Below are 21,325 nucleotides of genomic sequence, written 5' to 3' on the forward strand. Positions count from 1 at the left end.
GATTTGTAAGCCCTTTTAAAGACTTCCTGAGTGGATTTCTACACAAGCCACATGCTGTGATGTCTCTATCAGCCTCTTTTTGCCTGCTCATCCTTTTGTCCCACTATAGGGACTGTTCCCTGGCTTCACAGTCTGTCTGTCACAGTGTCCTTGCCTGTAGACAGTGGCTGCAACAGGCCCGTGCATGCTCGATGGTTCATCATGTCTTCTCTTTCCATTAAAAGTGGCCAGTTAGCATCACACAAACCCTCAGCAGTGTTGTCGATCGATGACAGGTATATTCCCACGCCACTCAACAACGAGTCAGGGTGCCCCATGAGAAATGGTATCAAAGGGATGTGTCAGCTTGTGTAGGCTAGTTGGGAATGCTATGATCACAAAAATCACACACAGTCTAAGACATTAAATAAATCTTGAAATTATAACTCTTAGTCATAAAACACTATCTGACAAGAGTAGTGATTAGAGTAAAAATCTGTAATGTATGAGGATACTGAAGAGGCTTGAAAGCACATAAGGGCATTCTGTTTCAGTGGCAGCAGTTACTGCAAAGCTTTTCATCTAAACCACTTTTAAGTGTCCCAGACCTGCTTCTAAGCATCATCCAGATAGCTGTCTAAAAGTGATTTAGCATACAAGTATACTTCTCCCATATTGAAGCTGGCAAAGATCTCCAATCCATTAAATCTCTAGGAAAAGTGCAGTGTATTCAGTTGAAGAGGTAAAAGAAAGTAAGTGCTAGTGACTCCACTGAAATTGATCTTCAGCTTCATCGCAGCACTTAGCAGTTACATAATATGCAGCAATATCACCGTGCCAAGTAAAGTTTTAGTATTCAGTTACCTCCTGTTGTTGCTATGTTTATCCAAGCTTCTGTTGGTCATTTGTTGGACTTTCCACATGCTTTGAAAGAAGAGAGCAATATATCATCATGTTATCATGTTATTGTATATTAATATAGTCCTTTGTTGTTAGCTTGACTGTATACATATACAATCATAGGAGTAATGTATACAGCCTGATCTTAGTCTGATATTTAATGAGGTTAGGGGAAGAAGAAATGATAAAAGAGGGCATGAAATGATGGGTGATGAGAGGAAATAAAGGGGAGGAAGACAGATCAGACAGGGTTACAGGTAATGAGAGATGATGAGGGGATGAGAGGAGGTCAGATGAGATAAGGCGAGGGATGATGTGAAGAGTGAAGATGTAGAATTAAGATGAGAGAAGAAGGAGTGAAGAGAGAGGGGATGAGAACAGATGAGATTCAATTTAACATGCTATATTAACACCTGGGGGGTAATTATTGAAGTGGAAAAAAAAATACTCAACCTTATAACCAAAAAGCCCGTAATACAAATTTCTATGGTTGATGTATTTTTACATGTGCATGCACACTGATTGCATGTATTTGCATGTGCATATGGATTTATGTCCTGCCTAAACACTGACCAAGCCCAACACAAATTATAACTCCAAATCCTGCAATTTTATAGTCAGCCACAAACCCAGCATTACAGTAGGTGAACGTATAACTTCTTAATAGTGGAATGAGAAAATGTACAGCTTCAAGCAACAATTTCATAAATTAAATAAGAAAATAGGGAGCATAAAACCCAAAAGCCATTTCAGAGTTTGATTTGGAAAGTGAGTGATGGAAGGGATTAAAGACAAGCTCTGGAAGTAATTCTATCATTGAGTCAACACAGAAAAAAAAAAAGCACATTTAACTTTTCCTGCTTTCAATGCTGAGTAAATCTTAGTGTATTTCAGGGAAAAACACCAGCAGAAATAAAAAATGATTAGATTAATATTCCCAATATTAAGTCTCAGTCCCCTTTGGACACACCATATTTCACTAAATGACTTGTGCCTTTGAAGAAATAAACATATTATACAGTACATATGGAGTTTTTAGTTTATTTTTCAATTTTAGTTGCCTTGCTGTGTGGAGTTTGCATGTTCTCCCTGTGCCTGCTTGGGTTCTCGCCAGGTACTCTGGCTTCCTCCCACCCTCCAAAAACATGCATGTTAGATTAATTGTTAATTCTAAATTGCTCGTAGGTGTGAATGCAAGTGTGCAAGTCTGTTTCTGTCTGTCTTTCTGTGTTGGCCCTGTGATAGACTGTCCAGGGCGTACCCAGGCTTCGCCTAAAGTCAGCAGGGCCAGGCTCCAGCCCCTCAGTGACCCTGTTCAGGATAATGGATGGACAGATGCCGAAGCAATTCCGATCTGACATCACTTCCGTTACCTTTACTAAACAGTATTGATGGATGTCTTTGTTTGTAGGGCATCTATCGCTGTCTTGATTTCACCTTCCTCCTTTCCTTAATAGAGTTGCTCTTCAGTAAATGCTGTGGTTAGGTTTCTAATCTTCAGTCTCTGGCTGAGTAACCTTTCTGTCATTACCTGACTGACCTGCTAGAAGCCTGATGTCAAGTACAAAATAATAATATTGACTAGGGCAGCTTAATCTCTAAATGCTCTACGCCATGTCCCTGGCACGAGGGAGCGTGTGCAGTGAAATGTCATTACATCTCTTGCATTGAGCATGAAAGAGGGTATAACAGTATATCTGCAGTGTGTCCAAAATGGATCAAGTTGCTATTTGTAATGAATGTCTTTGAGAAAGCCTCATCGAAGCCTATTTAGATAGGATGAATTTTACAGTTTCGTTTGAAAGGAAATGTTACGTAAAAATAAATAGGCTATGGGTTGTTTTATTTAACTTAAGTTGAAGTAGTCTTCTGACCAGTGAATGAGTGGGCTACATATTCAATTCTATTGAGTCTGTATCTGGCAGTGGACCATGATCAAGAGTTGGAATATATTAATTCCACAAGAAGAGACTTCATATTCTCTGCAATAAGATGGAAAAAATATGTGCATATATACACTGGAGTTCGAAAATATCAGTATATGGGATATCAGCAAAAACCTGTGCATCCCTCGACCTGACAATACTCAAGTATCTGTATAGGATCATCTATGAACTCATAATGGCGAACAAATTTAAATCACTGTTAAACAAGTGTGATTTATTTCTTGCCACGACTACCTAGTGTGATACATTATTATTATTTTTAATTTTTTGTAGCTCAAATGAGTTTTACCTCATTAACTAAACATGCCACTTTATCAGCCTGTAAAGCAAGCTATTCACTGTTTCCCTCTGACTCAATCACTTTGCAAACTGCTGTATAATGGACATAAATATAGACACATTACATATTTTCAGTTTTTAAATTGTACAGTCTTGAGAAAAGGCAAATACAAATAGGCCTAAATAAATGAAGAAAATAAACCACACAGAAAATCATTAAAATTGAGAAGACATATACTGATAAAAACAATGGGTTTTTTTTGTTTTTTTTGTTTTTTAAACATGACTTAGTCAAGACTATTAGCTAATAGGAAAGCCAGAAATTGCTCTACCCGAGAAAAATGTCCGGGTCAGCAAAGCAAGCGGAGGTCAAAGGTGAAAGAAGCTAACACGGTAGCATCTACGTCAGTTGGCATCTTTAAAACCCCCCCCGGCTGCTTGAGCTGGTCATACATGCTCGCGCCCCGGTCGACTTCCAACGGATTTAAATGTGCCCTCAGCGTCAACCCAGTCCGTCTTTACGAAAGGTGGAGAGCAGCTCGAGTATGTTTCAGGTTATAAGGAAACACAGTTAGTGCTGCAATAACTGACCAGTGATGGTCCAACACGGACGAGTCCAACTTGTCCATTATATTTAGGAGTAGCATTGTGTTTCCGGGTGTTTAGTCAATTGCACATTTGGCGCCACCTTGAGGTGAAGCGTTGCATGGCGGATGTTACGTGCTTTAGGCTGACATCTCGAGACAACTAGCCTTAAAGTGGGATAGTGGCGGAATACAACTTAGTACATTTGCTCAAGTACTGTATTTAAGTATAATTTTGAGGTATTTGTACTTTACTTGAGTACACTTTAGGCACGTTTACACCTCGCCTCCACTAAAGCTCGGAGGCAAATGTTGCACTTTTTTTTTTTTAACTCCATTACATTTGTCTGACAGCTTTAGTTTACAAGCTCCGTTTAAGATTCTACTTTGTCATATACTCTTTCTGTTCAGTGAAACACATGTATTTCCAAATGTGGTGATTTTTGAATTTGTGTGACTGGGATTTGCTGGAACATGCTTTTCTTGGAGAACAGAAATGATAATCGTATGGTATATGATGCATTAATGTAGCTTAACTATCAGTTTGAACTTTGTTAAAATAGGCACAAGCTTAAGTAACTATAGGTCACCAAAATGCCCTTTAGTTCAACAGCAATATAAATCCAGAAACATCATATATAATAGAAAAACACAGACAGGGAGCATTTTCTTCATTGTGTGTACTTTTCCTACTTCAAGTACATTTTACTGATGATGTAGGCTACTTATTAAGTAAGGTTTAGAATTGAGGACTTTTAGGTGTCTTGGGAGTATTTCCACAGTTTCTTCACTTTTACTGAAGTAAACGACCTGAATACTTCTTCCACTACTGATTTTTTTTTTTTCATTCCCCATGTTTTACCACTGAAGATAATGAAGTCAAGACATTGTTTCCGAGTGACTTTTATTGACTTAATTGTAATATGCATAATGTGAAAGAGAAATATTTCATTTAAACAAAACAAGGTATTTGATAACAAAAAAAAATTCAGTATGCACGTTTTGTGTTGCTGCTCTGAGACTTAGTACTCTGTCTCCAGTTTTCAGTCATGTCTTTCTTCTGCTCAGCTCATATGGAGTACTTTAAAATATTTAACACTTACCAACCAGGGAAGTAGGTTTTTGTGTCACAGAGGCTATACACTCAGCCTAATGCTAAATATATCCAGTGTAAAATGTGTGTGGTTGGTATTTCCATTTGTGTAATCTCATGGATAAGGTGAATCACAATGTTTGGAGGGAATATACTTCTTTTTGGCTCAATGAACAAGCGCTTCATTCTTTTAAAACACTGAGATAGGATGTACTTGAACGATTTTGAAATGCTACAGTGTCTGTGAAGATGATTTTTAATTTTTTTTTTTATTAGTCATACGCTCAGTCCGTATAGAATAATAATTTGTGTATCTTCAGTGCCTTAAAGTGGTCACAAGGTTTACAGTTTGAATTAAGTGGAACCTTTTGTAAATATTCCTCATAGTTTGTTGATTTGTTCAGCTACTACGGGTGACTATAACCAACCTCTTGGAATATGTTCTTGTTGCATATCCGGTAGTGTATTTTGTTTTGGTTTAGTTTAGTTATTGTGCTCTTTTGCTCATACAGTAACTTGTTCTGGCCTTGTTCTGGAACTGTCGTGATGGCATCTTAAATTAGGATTCATTACAGCTCAGGGGATCATCAGTTGTAACAAATGCTGACAAGCGCATGATTGATGCTGACCTCGAAGATGTCTGGGCATCGTGAAGAGAAAGAAAAAAAACATTTTTCGCCCTGACAAAAGTGTGACTGACACCGTCTGGAGCCGTTGATGGGTTTTAGCTCACCACTTTGTGATTGAGTGTCTCGTAGTGCCAGTGTGTCAGTTTCTCTGCCAGGAAAATCTGTCAACGACCTGTAGTAGAGGATTTGAGTGCTTTTACCTGTAGACAAGTGCAATTGTGAGCAGAAAATTAAGATTTAATATTAGTTAAAAGGCTGGGGCATAGTGGCTGATTTGTTCGTAATGTGCCTAATCCCTTTGCTTTCAGTGTTGCCCGTGTTCATGAGTTCAGTTGTTCAGTACACCATCTCTGAAATGTGTCTGCGGCAAAGTTACAAGATGTTTTTGTTACTTCTTGCCCTCAGTGATAAAAAAAATAAAAGCTGTCCTTTTTCTTCCTTCCATCAGCCCTCACCATGTTCCTTTAGGGATAACCTTACCTGCATTGTCTCCTTGTTCTATCTCACGTCCGCACTCCTCTAATCCAAATCTTAGCCTCTCTGATAACTGCACTCCTCCCTTGCAACAGCTTTCTGAGGAAAAATCCCAAATATACCTCGGCCTGTCAGGAGAACAGTCTGTGCACCGCAAGATGGGAACTCTGCACTGTGACATGAGGTTCCCCTCCAGTGTTATCACCAGTCTCACTCAGTTCTATCTCAGTCTCACACTCATACGCTCAAGCGCATGCACATACAACTAAGGTGTATGCAGGCATGCACACCCGTACACTCAGTCTAAACCAGTGTTATTGTAAGGCAGGTTAAGCATTGTAGTCTAGACTGCTAAATGAATCAGGGGTGCTGATGTGCCTTGCTGAATGGCATCATTACACAGAAAGAGAACAAGTGATCGATGTGGCTCTGGTTTTACTCTCAAAATAAATTCCCTCCTCCTCTCTTTTAATATGTTAGCATGCAGTGATTAAGAATGCACTCTGTGCAAAAGGACAAAAGCGGTGGCAGACATGATTGTCTGTGCGAGTAATGAGAGCGATGGGTCAGCCTTTAAATCAATAGTTGGAGCTTCCTCACTCTGAATGCCAGATGATTAATCATCTCTGAGCAGAGTCAGACCAAAACAGTGGCTCAGTGTAGGAAGGGGACGTGTGTGCAGGGAGGGTGGTCAAATTACAGATTGCATCCAAAAGTGATATTTGTTGAATTACAGGAAAGATATCCGAGTGAAAAAATAACTTGAACTACCGTTTAATTTTCTTGTGAAGGAGCACAAACAAGGCCTCTGTGTCTGTTACCTTATTGTATCTTTCTCTAACCTCTAACCCAGACTCAGTGAGAAATTAACAGCCTTCAGCCTGAGCTATGGCAGCTTTTATAAGTAGGTTGGATGCACGTGATGAAAGCAAGGACACAGACGGACAACAAGGATGTGGCACAGGTGGGCTGTGGTCATTCTTTCAAAACAGCACATAGCGCCTAAAGGCTGTGGGATGTTTTCCCTACTCCTCATGCTAATCAGACATAGATCATTTGCAACTCAATGTAGGCTACACTTCCTCAGTGGTGAGTGGATATTGAATATCTGCAAATGAGCTACTGTGTAGCATAGATCGAGCTGTCCCAGTAATCACTGTGTCATAAGTGTCCACGCAGCTCATTAAGACCAATGTTGGATCTTGGCCAGGACCTGGATGTTCTGCATATTAAGAGGACATGCGAGCCTGTCACCCCAGCTCTGATTGCGCTCCTCATGTGTGGTGGGCCATTTTACCTGATTATTAATGTCCATCTTTTTAAATACAAATGTATGTGAAATACGAATTATTCCTAAATCCACTCATGCATTTTAAATGATCTGATTTGCGTATTGTTGCTCTGATACCACTTCCACTAAACACGGACTGTCCTGATATTTGTCTGTTCTTTATTATTTGTAGATATGAGGTGTCAATTGTTTGTGATTCTTACGAGATGAGATTGTGGCTGATAAATGTCATTAAGTGGAAAGTAAAAAGTTACATTATATCAAATATCACCTTTTGTTCTGTTTCCTGGATCAATTTTGTCCGAAAAAAAATGCCACAATTAATTTTTTTAACAAAATGGCAAAACATATAAAGTAGCCTATTTCACTGTTTCTCAAATTGTTGTTGTTTTTTGAGGTCTTACCAAATCAACATGGAACCAGGACAGTGGATTGTTAGCAGGGCAGAGTCTTTCATTTTTACAAGAAGCTGCAGCTTTTGAGCTCAAGGGAAAATCTTTATGTGCCTCTTGGGTTTTCTTTGAAGTTGTTTTAATCATCTGAAAAGCCACTGTATTGATCCAGAGGGAACAACAGAAGACTGAAAGAGAGTTGTTGATACTGGGGTTAAATGAGTTTGTAAAGAGTGTGTCATTTATTGAAACACCTCACCTTTTACATTACCTCTTTTTTTTTTCTTTTTTTCAGCATTTTGTGAATTTGGTAGCAATTGAAGAAAGTGAACCTGAACAAGTTGGCTGACCTGAGGGCTAATGTAGAGTTCAATGTATCTATAATATTATACAGTATCTTACCTAAAATCTAAGGTGATATCTAGTCTCTTATCACAATACAATAAAATATTGATATATCGGCCAGCCCTCCCTTACAATTTGGCTGCAAACTGCAAAACATGATGTAGGACTTCATTTGAATCAAATGATCTGTTCTAGTTCACTTAACACATACACATAATTTTTCATTTTTTGATGGCCTGCCTGTTTTCTATTCTATATGCTCCAGCTCTGTGTTCTACCGGCTTTGTTTTCCTCTGAATATTCATAGTGGTAATCTGTGAGTCAGATTTCACCCAGGGAGCTGGGTGATTAAGGCATGGTTGTGTGTCCACCCATAGACCCTGTGTAGCTTCACCCTGCTGTGTCTGTCACTGTTTTGGTGTAGAAATATCTATAAATTCACCACCAGATTGATGGGTTGTGTTGTAGCCTGTCTGATTCCACAGTGGGGTTCTGTTTGTTGAGGGCAAATGTAAAAGTCTTTCTGACACGAATGAGCAATGGCTTTGGGACAGATTCCCTCATCACCATTGTGTTATGCAGCTAATAGTTTGGAGCACAGAGGTTTGGTTCAAAAATATTGCAAAGGGAGGTAGAATGGATTTTAGTTGTTTGATGTCAGAGCACAGGAACATAGGCTAGGACATGAGGGAACAATATCAGCAGTAGGATATAATGAACTGTGAGAGCTGACAGACACATACAGGTCAAACAAAGCAAATAAAACAATGTGGCGAATTCAGTTTCCTTACAAAGGTGAGAAAAGAAGTTTGGGTTAACTCAGCTTAAGCCAGTTGGCTTACCATCCCAACATGAGGTGGGCAGACAGCCTGCAGACATGACTGCTGCTGTGCTGAAACATTGGTGTGGAAGGATGCACCTCATCTAGGCTGAGGCGAGCTGGATATATATATATATTTTTACATGCAGGCTTATTTTGTTTATTTAAAGCATCCTGCAGGTCAGATGTTGTTGTTGATGATTAGAATAACAGCTGTGACAAAAGGGAAAAGCCTGCTGATGTATGTCGTTTTTCATGCACACTTTCAGTGACACCGTTTTAACTTCGACAACATGAGTGTGAGAGATCTGCGTCATACAGATACGGTAACATCATTTCTGACATATCTGCGCACTTGGAAAACTTCTCTTTAGAGACAGCTATGGTGCAATTGTGCATACTGAAGCTAATATTTCATTTTTTTCTTGCAATCAATACAAGAAAGATCAAATTGATTTCTTAGTAAATGTTGGTTCAGTGGAAATCTATGATGTTGGCATCCTTCCAGATTTTATGCTTTTATTTAGGGCTCTGAATGCATCCATTTGGCACACGACCATAGATTTATCAAAGTGTTATCCACATCAGAGCAGACAGTAACATTACTCCAGTATTTCTGTGCCTTCATTCTGGGATGATGTCTCTGTGCGCACAGCTGACGATCAGCTCAGCCTGTCATTAGAGTCATTTAAAGAGAGAAGTGATGGTTTTTATCAAAGTGAGCCACTCCTCACTGGCACTGCTGTCCTGGCTTGTGGATTCACTGCAGCTTGGAAGGGACTTAGTGCCACCTACTGGTACAAAGCTGACGTGGCTCTCTGGAGAGAAGAGATGAAACTGGCAGCACATGATAAGCAGGGCTTTTGGCTGACTGGGTGCATGTGCTGCTGAGCAATCCACTGTTATCAAATCAAGGCCACGTTCTACACTTATTATTTCTGAACACCCTGCGCTCTGACATTGATACAATAACTTCAAAACACTTACTGTTACATTTTTACATGGTTTGAAATCCTTTCTAAATTATTTTTAGAGCTCCCATCTGGCATCAGTATGCGGTGCTGTCACTGACTTCTGGACTGCACTTAATAGCATTCATATAAATATTTGTTTTGTTTGTTTCCTCCTTAACATTAAATTGCAACATTCTTCCTTGTTTACTTTAAGTATGTCTGGAACAACCTTTTCACTCATTAAATTGCCTGCTATGCATAAAGACTTTGATTTGTCAACAACCAGTTGGGGCAGGTGGTCCCTGGCTTATGTCAAACATGATCTGTGATTCTGATAATATTCATGTTGCACGACGCCTCTTGGATTGAAAGATTGTTGAGAAAAACAAGGAAAAGTTACTGTTATTTGGCATCATTCATGTATAATGTAAATCAGAGTTAATTAAGTGATTGTAATTAATATTACAGCTCAGGTTAAATGATTTCAGTGGTGTCCACTGCAACACGTATCACCAAATATTGTTGAATCAAGAGATGTTTTATTGCTAAAGGACTCTGACTCGTCTGTGTTTTAGATTGATTAACCTTAAAGTCTAAAATCTCTGGCAAGATTCTTTGCCTGCTGATTGTAACTCAGTAGAAATCTCAGTGATTGGTGTTTTCTGAAGTTTTGAAGAAGCTGGGAGGCTTTTGAATTAAGGCGTGTTGAGATATTTTTCTCTGAGCATGTGCGTAGGCGTCTAGGAACATTTGATCTGTGTCTCTGCCATACATTCTTGGCCGTAGAACTCTTCTTCCGTGTGAAGTATTGAGTCTATCTCGCAACTTAAATTGAGCTCTTTTTGGAAAAACATACAATTTCAGCGTACCAACTGTTCATAAGAGCGAATTATGACGTGAATTGGAGGCAATTCGGAAAAGGCACATTTCACAGGGCTTAAAAGGTTCATTTCTTTTTTGTTTTTGTTTGTTTTGTTTTACCACTATCCTGCTACAGCACTGACGCATTGCAGATCAATCGATGAAAGCTGGAAAGTGTATTCGTTAAACACAATGTTTTATTTATCGAATACTCAATTTCTTGGGGGTGAATGAAAACTGTTGAGCTGAGTCATCAATCTTCATCTTCATTTAATCTCCTATAAAATGTATAAGAATGAAAAACATTGCTGAGATATGTCTTCATTTTCTTCACAGTGCCCACTGCTTTCATGTTTTGCCTTATTTGTTTCTGTGCTACATGAGGTGCCGCCGCTCTCTGTTTCTCAGTATTCTCTCGCTCAGGCGTCTTTTCTCTCTGAGGGCTTCCTCTGATTTCTTGCTTGTCCATCCATTCCTCCCACTGTATCTCCATGAGTAAAGTGTTTTCCTCTTTTTTTTAAGCACAGGGTCACTTTTCACATCACATTTGACTTCTTTGGTCGCAAAGTTTTCATCAAAGGGATGTAAACATGGGATGGCGTCATCTGATTTAGTCGGCCGTGAGCTGGTGTGAGCGAAACTAGAGACATTTGTGGTTTCATCATCAATAGGGTTACTGTCACTGGAGGACATATGTATATAAGAGCTCAATGTCTCGTCCTCATCCTCGTTCGTGCTCTCTATGAATTCTTCCTTCATTTCCATCATCCACCTTGAAACGACCCTCATAATTTGGTCCAGCTTGTTTTGTATGGGTCTCTCTCCCGCTCCTTCCACTTGTAGTTCTCTCAGCTGCTCCTGAAGCACCGCTGCTATCTCCTCTCTCAGTGCATGATTCATGAGGAGTTCTGAATGCAGCTCTGTCATTTGCTTCTCCACCTCTTTTTTCACCATCCTGTTGATCCATAGGATGCAGAACCGCTTGTCGTTTGCTCTCTGCTGTCGTGTCCTGACAAATTATGAAGACATAAGTCATAAAAACAGTTAACTGATGAACTTCACAGAAATGCCACATTACATTCGTTGCCTTATTTAGATACATTGCAAAGGTAATTGATTGTAGCGTATGCGACATTTGTATTAAAACTAATTAAAAAGTAGAAAATGGCACACAAAAATATACCTAGCATTCTTCTTCTAAACATATGTGTAAGAACATTACCTGAAAGGAGAGAAACTAATCGGTTTCTTTCTGCCAGATTTTACCATCAGGATAACTTCTTGTCCCAACTTCTCTGTGCAAAAAAAAAAAAAGAAGAAGAAAGGCTCTTATGTCTTATTTCTTCTTTATACCAAAGCCACTGGGAAATCTCTGGTGTTTTTTTGGACATTCTAAATCAATACACCAAAGTCTACATAAGGACACCAACAATAAGGTTTGAGCAAGAGTTATTTGTGAAACCAAAGCCGAGCACGGTGTATACTTATTCTCTATTCTTGAGACTGAGAGTATATGGTCAAAGATTTTTCTGCCTTGATTTCAAAAATACTTTTTAACTCTTGCCCCAGCCCAGTGAACCGCTTACTGTTAAGATGATGGCTAGAAATATAAATTAGGAATTTGGATACCCTGAAACTACATTTTAAGGAGACAGCAACTCAGATCAATGTTGAAGCTGTATGTAAGACCGATATTTTTGATTTGGTTAGTTATACAAAATTACTTACTTAATACTTGTTGAATGTCATGGCATTATTTTTCTTCACTGAATTGTCAAATGATAACATTACACAATTATTTTACATTGAATAATATTACAGATAATTGACCTACCTCAGATAAAAAGCGGTTGAAATGTCTTCTTTCTTCCTCTTTTTGTAACTGTACCAAGTGTTGTTTTTTCCTTTTGAATACTTTTGAAATTCTCAGAGCTTTGCAACATCTTCTCTGGAACTATGTTGCCATGTAACATCCCAATACATTAGAAGCATGATTAATCCTTAAATAAAAATAAGCTATAATAACATATATTTTGTGTTGTGTTGGGCAGTGTGTGTTGTTAATGCCTGGGATTTTAAATCACTACTGATAGGATGCATTTTCTTTTAGATCATTTTGACAAATGTCTGTATTTAATGTTAAAATTTCTCTTCATTCTATTCTAAGACTGTATTTTTAAAAGTAAACTTGAAAACACTGTTTTAGTTTTAGTCTCACAGACTCGTCACTAGTTTCTTCTAAAAATAAGGAGACTACAAAGGCATACTCCACAGTTGCTATATCAATAACAACATGTATGTATAACTCTGGTATTTTGATTGGGGCTATCTATTTTCTTGGCTTAATATGAAGAGGAGTATCTGTAATGTTTGGTTTTGTGTCTCCATGTGACAAACTGTAAATCAGGCTCGTTTCCAATTCCCGTCAGTGGCCTGCTTGCCATTCCATGCTGTGCTGGAATGTGTACTTCCAACAGGTGGCTGCTATTTCTAAGTCATGATTATAGCCACCGGTCATAGCCTCTATAAAAAGGCTTGCCATGGTGTTACTTTTTATTTATCTTTATTCAATTCTTTGCTGCCTGTCACTTTCATTTAAGCTGTTTTTCTGTCTTGCCTCTTTGCTCTCCAATTTGTCTGCCTGCCTTATCTCCAAATCAATATACTGTATGTTTATTTCACCCTCCAATGCAAGGACGAATAGTAGCGTTAATGAGTTTTGCTGTCTCTACAAAGACGTGTGAGGAAGGTTGTAGTTCATCCTGGTCAGCTCTCAGTGCAAGACGTGTGTTAAGTTGTTGGTCTCACATTAGTGTGCTGCACCGTCTCTGGTGATCGCTGAAGCGGTGAGCTTAGACAAGGATTCTTGTTCCCATCGGTGTGCATATCTGCTGTTGACACAGTAGCTGTGCTTTGCTGCTGTGAAAGACACTTCATCTTTCTTCCATGAGCTCCACAGAGTCCGGGGTGAGTTTCATATCACAGTGCTGTAATGGTTATTTACTACAAAGCTAGTTAAATCATCTATACAGTACGACAATTTCCTTTTAGCCAATGGATCATTATACTGATATCTTATACCACATCTGCACTGTAAACAGATATGCTACTGAAATCCGTTTTGATAAACAAAATGTACAACTAACAGTTTGACTTTAGTTAAATATGTTATTTGCTTTGACACATTTGACAGAAATTGGTTTTAAATTGCACACCTGAAAGCTTCCATCCTGTGGATGTGATGTTTTACGTTAAAGACATGACAGCAGTGACTCGCCACAAACGAAGCACCCCCACACCCATACACATCAGAAATACACACATCAAAATGGATGAGTGTCAGCTTTATAGAGCTCATGAATCACAAATGGAGCTATTTGTTTGTGTGTTTATTTAGCAGATGGTACCGCGTGTGTAGGAGAGACTACTATATACTTTGTTCTGTCTATTGTGGCGTCACGGCAACAGGAAAACAGCAGTGTGTTGTTGTGGGTGCGTGCTCATGCATATCATTTTATTCTCATCAAGAGAAATGTAATTTTTCCTTTGAGAATGCAAAAGACATACAAATGTTCATATGAAAATGAAAATGCAACCACATAGATCGATCAAAACAGGGTCCATCAGTACCTGAATCAAAGAATGCATAGACAAGACAAACACAGACAATTCTATGACTGAAATCTGTATTCATTTACTGGCTGAAGACACAAAGAGAGAGACAGAAACTTCACTGAGTTTTTGTTGCCTGTGTTGTTGCCTGACAATGGCACTGAAGTGTCGGTCACCATGTAGAAACTGAGAATATTACGTTCCATCAGCCATCTGCTCATCCCCGTCTTCCTATCTGCTTTAATAATGAAATCTCTCCTGCTGCTTACACTCATTTGAAAACCAATACATTATCAGAATACGGTATTAATTCAAGAACTCTGCCTACCCATCTGTTTATCTACATAAGTTTTATCTTGTCTCACGTGGATCGTTTCCACATTTCCTAGACCCTACTGACCCTACCGGCTTACTGACTGGTGACAGTGACAGTCCTGCGTTATAATGTCACTGCAGAGCAAATTTAAAATGTATTTTGGATGAGATGAGCGAGAATGTCCTAACTATCAATGTAGGATCCTGGGGCGAGGACAGCTTTCATGGTGAAGTCTGCTGTAGAACATTTATTTTCGTAAGGATGAGTTTTAAGGGACCGATAAGCTCTCAGTGGTTATAATAGAACCATGCGGTAATATGAGTGTGCGTGTAGGTGTTGCTATAATGAAAGAAGATGAGTCATTGGATGAAACTTGAAAGGTTTGCTACTACAATCACTCAGGTCTGGAGAGTGGGCTTCTTTCCAGGTCTGGAGTGTAGGCTGCTGCGATGACACAGCGTGTGGGGTAACAGCCTGGGGTTGTTCAAGGAAATGCCTCGACTAAGCTATCGTGATATATCCTGCATTTTTTTGGGCATACTTTTGTCTGATTGTGCTTATTTCTGTTTTTGTGGGTAACATGTAGGCTTGAGTTGTCTTGAAATGTTAAATATATGTTTAGTATAAATCTAAATATATCAAGAAATCCCAGAAATATGATGCTCGGTACTGTTAAAAACCTGCACTTCCAAGATGTCAGGACTGTTTGGGAATATTTTGGGAACCGGTGAGCGAGCTTGCACAGACGAAGCTATGTGCACTATTTGAAGCATCTGAAACACAGGAAACGCAGTCAACCCGCAACATTTACAATTAAAGCCGGACAAAGTCATCTTCTTCATTTAAAAACTTGGTTGATTATGGCTACAAGACCTGTTTGGAAGAAACTAAAGGATGATCCACTATACTTTTTGAATGATTTATACTAAAGAATTTATTAACTTACTTTTATTTTGTGCGTAACATACCTTTCATTTGATGTTTTTCCCCAAAATTATTTTAATATACATAAAATAAAATTATTACAATAGGTAATGAGAATTTTTTTGAGGTAGAAATGATTAGTGATGTAGTCATTTTTTGCTGTGAAACACCTTGAAGTTTATTTATGCTTCAAAATAATATACTGCAGCTCAAAAGTATTAAAATTCTCCAATTAATTATCATTCGACTGCACTGTAGGCTACTCTAATATTATACGTGTGACACTGACATCTGTTTACCAAATCATTGAACCTACTTATTTGTTTCTTACAAATACTAGCATTTGTACAACAGAGCAGGTACAGGTTGGATCAGAGGTCTTCAACAGAGGGCCCTGCAGGGGGTCCGTGAAATTTTTGGTTGATTAGACAATTTTTCATTTTTTTTTTTTTTTTAAATTGTAAAAAAAACCTCACAAGTCATTTTTGACTTTGAAAATGCCGGTCATTTCGTGACCAACATGCCATAGCGTGACTTTTAGGTCACTTTTTGGCCGCCATGCCATGGGCACACCGAAGGGGTAAGCGGCCCCTGCGCCATCTCTCTATCAGTTTGGGGGTCCTTGGCCTGAAAAACGTTGAAGACCCCTGGTTTAGATTATTGTCATTTCTTTTCCTTAAATGATAATTTCATCATCCTGAAGTCCCCTGGATAATTTTGTCACATTGTAGTGGTATGGTTCTTGACATAAATAGTTCAACATATTTTTTTCCCCCTGAGAAATCACGACACGGTGTTGAGATTCCCTTTAGCCTCAAAACCCTTAAGCCTCCTGATGGCTCTTCTTGAGAGTTTATGAACACAGTCTCGTAAATGTGCCTTTTTTTTAATCAGTGAACCAGAATTCTCTCTGCTCACAGTCTCATTCTTGTACCGATAAGTCAACCTGAGGAGTTTTAAGGCCACCCAAGCTGCAGTGGTGCTCTGGTTGCTATTTGCTGACTGGTATACATGGTTTGTATTTATATACTGTATATTTTCAAAATGACTTAATGTCACAGCTGTTATGTCTTGTCAGTTGTAAAAATTGTCACTATTACAGCTGCTCCTTCCACCAACAAGTACTGTACAATAAACATCTGTTTTAATTGTCTTAAGCATAGGCAGTTAACAGAGATACTGCAAATTTAAGATGCAGAAACACTTTTGGGAAAAGACATAGAAAGACAATGGAAAATTATATGCAGTATATTAGATTACAGAGAAAATGACTACCAAAAGGCACTATAATGAAGTTGAAACGGCCACCTTGCTTTCAAAATCTGTAATCCGAATTTCCTGTCTTAATCACACTATTTTAGAATGCAAGATACATCATTGCTAAAAATTACTTGCATTATAAAGATACATTAATCAGGTTACCATGTCCAGGTAAATCCATCTTAAAAACACAGGATACTTGAGACAATTAAAAGCTGGCAGGATAGAAAAGGAGGTTTCATTGTTTTATTCTGCTCAGATCTGGATTTTGCCAAAGAAGCTGCTCCAAAAGTTTTTTTTTGTTCTGTATGTACATTACTCTGCAAAAGGCACTTCAAGCATTTCAGATGCTTAGAGTCTTATGGATCATGCAATACCACCATCTGATCAGGCTTAAATTCATTCTACAGCATTACAGCAACTCTAAACATTAAGCCGGAGCCTTTAAGAATCCTCTTCAGCCAGAAGATGAACAAGGAGTCCTCCAACAAATGATATAGCTCAGCCCATCTGGTCCTTTCCACATCATCGAATCAGTCGTGGATTACACAGAGACAGAAATATCTGACTCATCTGAAATTCACAGAAGAATTGAACAACCTACTTACCAAGTATCTTGAAACAATTTGAAAAAGCATTAACATCAAATTGTGATTTAATGCACCTTGTAGAGCATTACCTGATAATAATAATTCTAGTTTAACTAGACATTGGACTCATTTTAAAAGTATATTCAATTTAATTGTAGTGCCTAATACTTTTATATGGTACTGTATAATTGTTTCTATTGTGTGTGCAGTATTTTCAGCTACACAGTTTTAAATGCCTTTAGACAAATTAGAGCAATGAATACAGGTTCAATTCAACCAATTATCTAAAGGTCAGGGTCTTCCTCTGAGTGGGGGACCGATTACATTTAGTTTGTCTTCACATTTGTCTTTGAGATGGTGAATGCAAATTGGCAATCTGACGCTGTCCAAGGACACTCACATCTCAGGGAGGACAAGAGACAAAGAGGGGGTAGAAGGTTGGGCTCTTAATCGAAATAGTCAGTTCAAGTTGCAAGGAATGAACCAAGCAATGTCAAGGAGTGGTAGAGGAGGAGGGAGAAAGACAGACAAAGACATTGATGGAGACAACAGTAAACAGAGATACTGAAACCATCAATACATCCAGGAGAAGCAGTGATTGTCCCTGGAGGCTGTGTTCAGTGTCTGGTCTGGCTCCCCATGTGTGCTCACCTGTTCTGTTGACAGACACTGAGGCTACTCTGCTTTAAGCTAGTGATGCTATGCCCTTTGTACATCTCTAAATCCCGTTGTCCTTCCTATATCCTAACTTAAACCTCTCATCTCTCTGTCCATCCTCTTTTTGTTTTTATTAGGGCCCGAGCACCAAATAGTGCGAAAGACCTATTGTTATTGATCTAATTTCTCCCTTGGATTTCATTTTATTTGAAACTTTTGCCTTCTCTTGTTGTTCTATTAACTGTATTTGCATTTCATTATCACTTTGACTTCATGTCACCGGTTTTATTATTTCTGTTTTGTCATTTTTTTTTTTTTTTTTCTGTATTGGTACTGATGGTGCCAAAAAGTGTAAGGCCAACTTTCTGATGCGGCGATTCTAAGAATCAGTGCACAGAAAACATCAAATGGTTAATAACACAGATGACATGTTACAGGTTAAAATCAGAAAAAGGAAAAAGGAGTGACAACAGCAGGAGCAGGAAGGGCAGAAGTTGGGGAAAACATCGGGTGTGCCACCTGTACCAAGCGTCTTGCAGGGAGCTCCTGCTGGGACAGAGATTAGCTGATCTCTGTAATTGTATGCAAAGCCATCTCCTGGTGACTGTTTTACATTTGTTTAATTGATTATTGATTTGAATTCTAGAGTAAATGTCACAAGCTTGCTACAAGGTTTGGGGTATGAAAATGAAAAAAAAAAGAAATAGCCTGTCTTGTGCACTTGTCTGCCTGCTTATCTCTCCATCCTTTCCTCTTCCTGTCCGTCTGTCGGCCCGCTAGTCGAGGCCATCCTGCTACTACCAGTGATAAAGCCTGTAGTACTTCCTGTTTCTTCCATTGACAGCATTGCAGGATAGACGAGATTCTTGCAGAGGCTTTGAAGAGCTCATGTCAGCTCCACTGTCAGTTATGTCATGCACCGTTTACGGCTGAAATGTTGTTTTACTGCTGTTATGCTGTGCATGTTTGTGTTTGTTAATGTGTATGCTCTATGATCTGTGGTGAGCAATGAGCAGACAGATGGTGCACACTCCAGGGTTCAGTGGTGCAGACATGCCAACACAGGAGATTCAGGCAAGGATGGATAAACATGCATTGGGTGTGTTTGTTTTTGCATATTCGGATGTGACTGATTGTGTGCGCACATGAGAGTGTGTGTCGAGAGGAAACGGCCTCACACATTTAGACAGGCATGTGCAGTTGTGTGTGTAAAGTTGTTTGTTAGCTCAGGAACAGTGCTGGCAGGTTACTGTGTTTACACAAGGAGGAAGACTATATAGCCTTAATCGCCACATGTTCACAAACTGACGAGAAGTGCAGACGTACACATGTTGTGCTGAGCGTGCAGTTATTTTGATCTCTGCTCCACCAGGTTCTGGGTTATGTTATTTCTTTCCTGGCAGAATTGTTTTGGCTTCAGGAAAATGTGCCTCATTATGGACTGCATTGAGGCATCATCTATTTTGTTGTTGCTTTTTGTCTTGCGGGACCTCCGTGGATTTTTCATCCGTTTCACTGCCACGCTGTAAATTGTGAGGATGAGACGTGTTGTGTTGGACTGAACTCAGCAGCTGAAGTCATAAGACCTGCTGACAGACACACTGCTGAACAAAGCTAACGCAACAGCACAGTAGAAAGGGACAGCTGTCGTGTCACGTCCTGGGGTCTGGCTCTATTGTAATATAAGAACGCGCACGCACGCACGCACGCACGCACGCACGCACGCACGCACACACACACACACACACACACACACACACACACACACACACACACACACACACACACACAGCGCTCCCTCTGTGCCTTGATAGAGATTTGTTGTGACTCTGCAGGGCTGCCTGTGCCAGGAAGCAGAGTGGCACCTCCCTGTTGTCGTGGCAGCCACTCTGCTTTTCTCCCTAAATGCAAAGAGATCAAAAAGGTAGTAGAGAAAAGAGAGAGGAATGTATACGCTCCTTGTTGTGCAAGTCTCCCAGATTTTTCTTCTTTGTCCTATTGGATTTTATCTTTTTATATTTCCATCCCTCCTCTTACAGTATAATTTTCGTCACTCCTGCTCGTCGTACCCACCCTCACACTTTTTCCCTTCATTGAGACGCCCATTGCTATTGTCAGATGTTATATGTCTCCCATTCGGCCTCCTCCTTTCTGCTACTGGTTTACCTTTCAGGTATCCACATGTACGCACATTTCCATACTATTTGATGCTGCACTTTACCAAAGCACATCTCCCTTTTTTTTGATTGTGAAGTGAACCTTTCCGCACAGTCTCCCAGGATCAGACTATATTTTTTTTCCTTTGGACTGATAGATCTTGGTGAGGAGAATCCTCAACATGCATGATATGAATAAGCAGCAGGCAGAAAAGCATGGCGGATGGCACTGACAAAAATAGAGAAGCAGAGAGGTGGTGAGATTGGGGTTTCCATTTTTCACAGATTACACATGCAATCGAGGAGAACACATGATACTGTTATCTGCAAAACATGCTGGGATGTTTACAACGTGAAGTATGCACACACAGATCGTGCACATTCATCTTGGTTGAATATCTTCTTGTTTATTGACTATTTTAAGTATTCCTGAGCAGTGCACAAATAAATAGCCTCATTAAGACAACTTTACTTCAGGCTGTTTTTTTGTGGGGTTTTTTTCATACTCATTGTACAACTCATTGTTTCTTACACATTGATTGGCCACCCAAGTGAAACAAATAGCCTGACTTACCTCAGCATGATGACCTAAGGAGAAGTATCAACTCAACAGTAAAGTGGTGTCTCCACAGCTTTGATGGTAATTGGTTTCAGACGGAAGTTTTTAGCACTTCTTTTGTTCAAAAGGAAAGAAAAAGTGTTTATCCCAATTTGCCGCAAGGTTAACGTGGCAGTCTGTCACGTGCCTGTTACACTGTGTAAAGGGATTGCACACCACCAGCAGTACAGCTGTTCAACATTTTCACACATTTAACAGACAACTTCAGGAAGGGAGAGCCAATTCTGTTCTTCAAGAATGTCAAAAAGGGAAAAGGCAGCAGAAGTGTACACTATACTAGCATGTTTTTTGGCAACATAAAGAGTTTCATGGCTCCAAGGTCTGTGACTAATGTAGCGCGGTACACCTACGCAGGTGTTTTCAATTACTCTCCATGATTAAGCCTGCAGTCAGGTTGACGTCGGTATAGTGTCAAACTCTGAATGAGAAGATGTTGCCAAACTGTGTGTTCTCATGCCGCATTTACATCATATCATTCAGACCCTAATGCGCAGCGAAGTCAGAAACTCACGCCAATCTACTAATTGTAATCCCAAGTCATAGACATTGGGACATCCTGACAGCTATGGCATCTCCCATTTGGTGTAAAAACCTATAAGAAGCATTAAGAGTGTTTTGGCAAAATGTCAGCGGTTAGTCCAAACA

The 21,325-nt window shown here is 39.4% G+C and overlaps 1 protein-coding gene across 8 annotated transcripts in view; it reads left to right on the forward strand.

The window, feature by feature from the left end:
* Positions 1-21,325, forward strand: part of mctp1a (multiple C2 domains, transmembrane 1a) — a 129,075-nt gene that overhangs the window by 1,322 nt on the left and 106,428 nt on the right. Inside the window, exon 1 of one of the 8 annotated variants that reach the window (XM_069699888.1) lies at positions 13,465-13,513. The exons of the other annotated variants lie outside the window; for them this stretch is intronic. Within the exon in view, the coding sequence (XP_069555989.1) occupies positions 13,493-13,513 (21 nt within the window). The 5' untranslated portion in view covers positions 13,465-13,492. Of the gene's footprint in view, positions 1-13,464; positions 13,514-21,325 lie in introns of those variants that run through there. 8 annotated transcript variants of the gene reach the window in all.

This window comes from Brachyistius frenatus, unplaced genomic scaffold, assembly GCF_029030835.1.
Source record: "Brachyistius frenatus isolate BFR_SWC_R1_liver_20210118 unplaced genomic scaffold, ASM2903083v1 Contig_31, whole genome shotgun sequence".
In the NCBI taxonomy this organism is placed as follows: domain Eukaryota; kingdom Metazoa; phylum Chordata; class Actinopteri; family Embiotocidae; genus Brachyistius; species Brachyistius frenatus.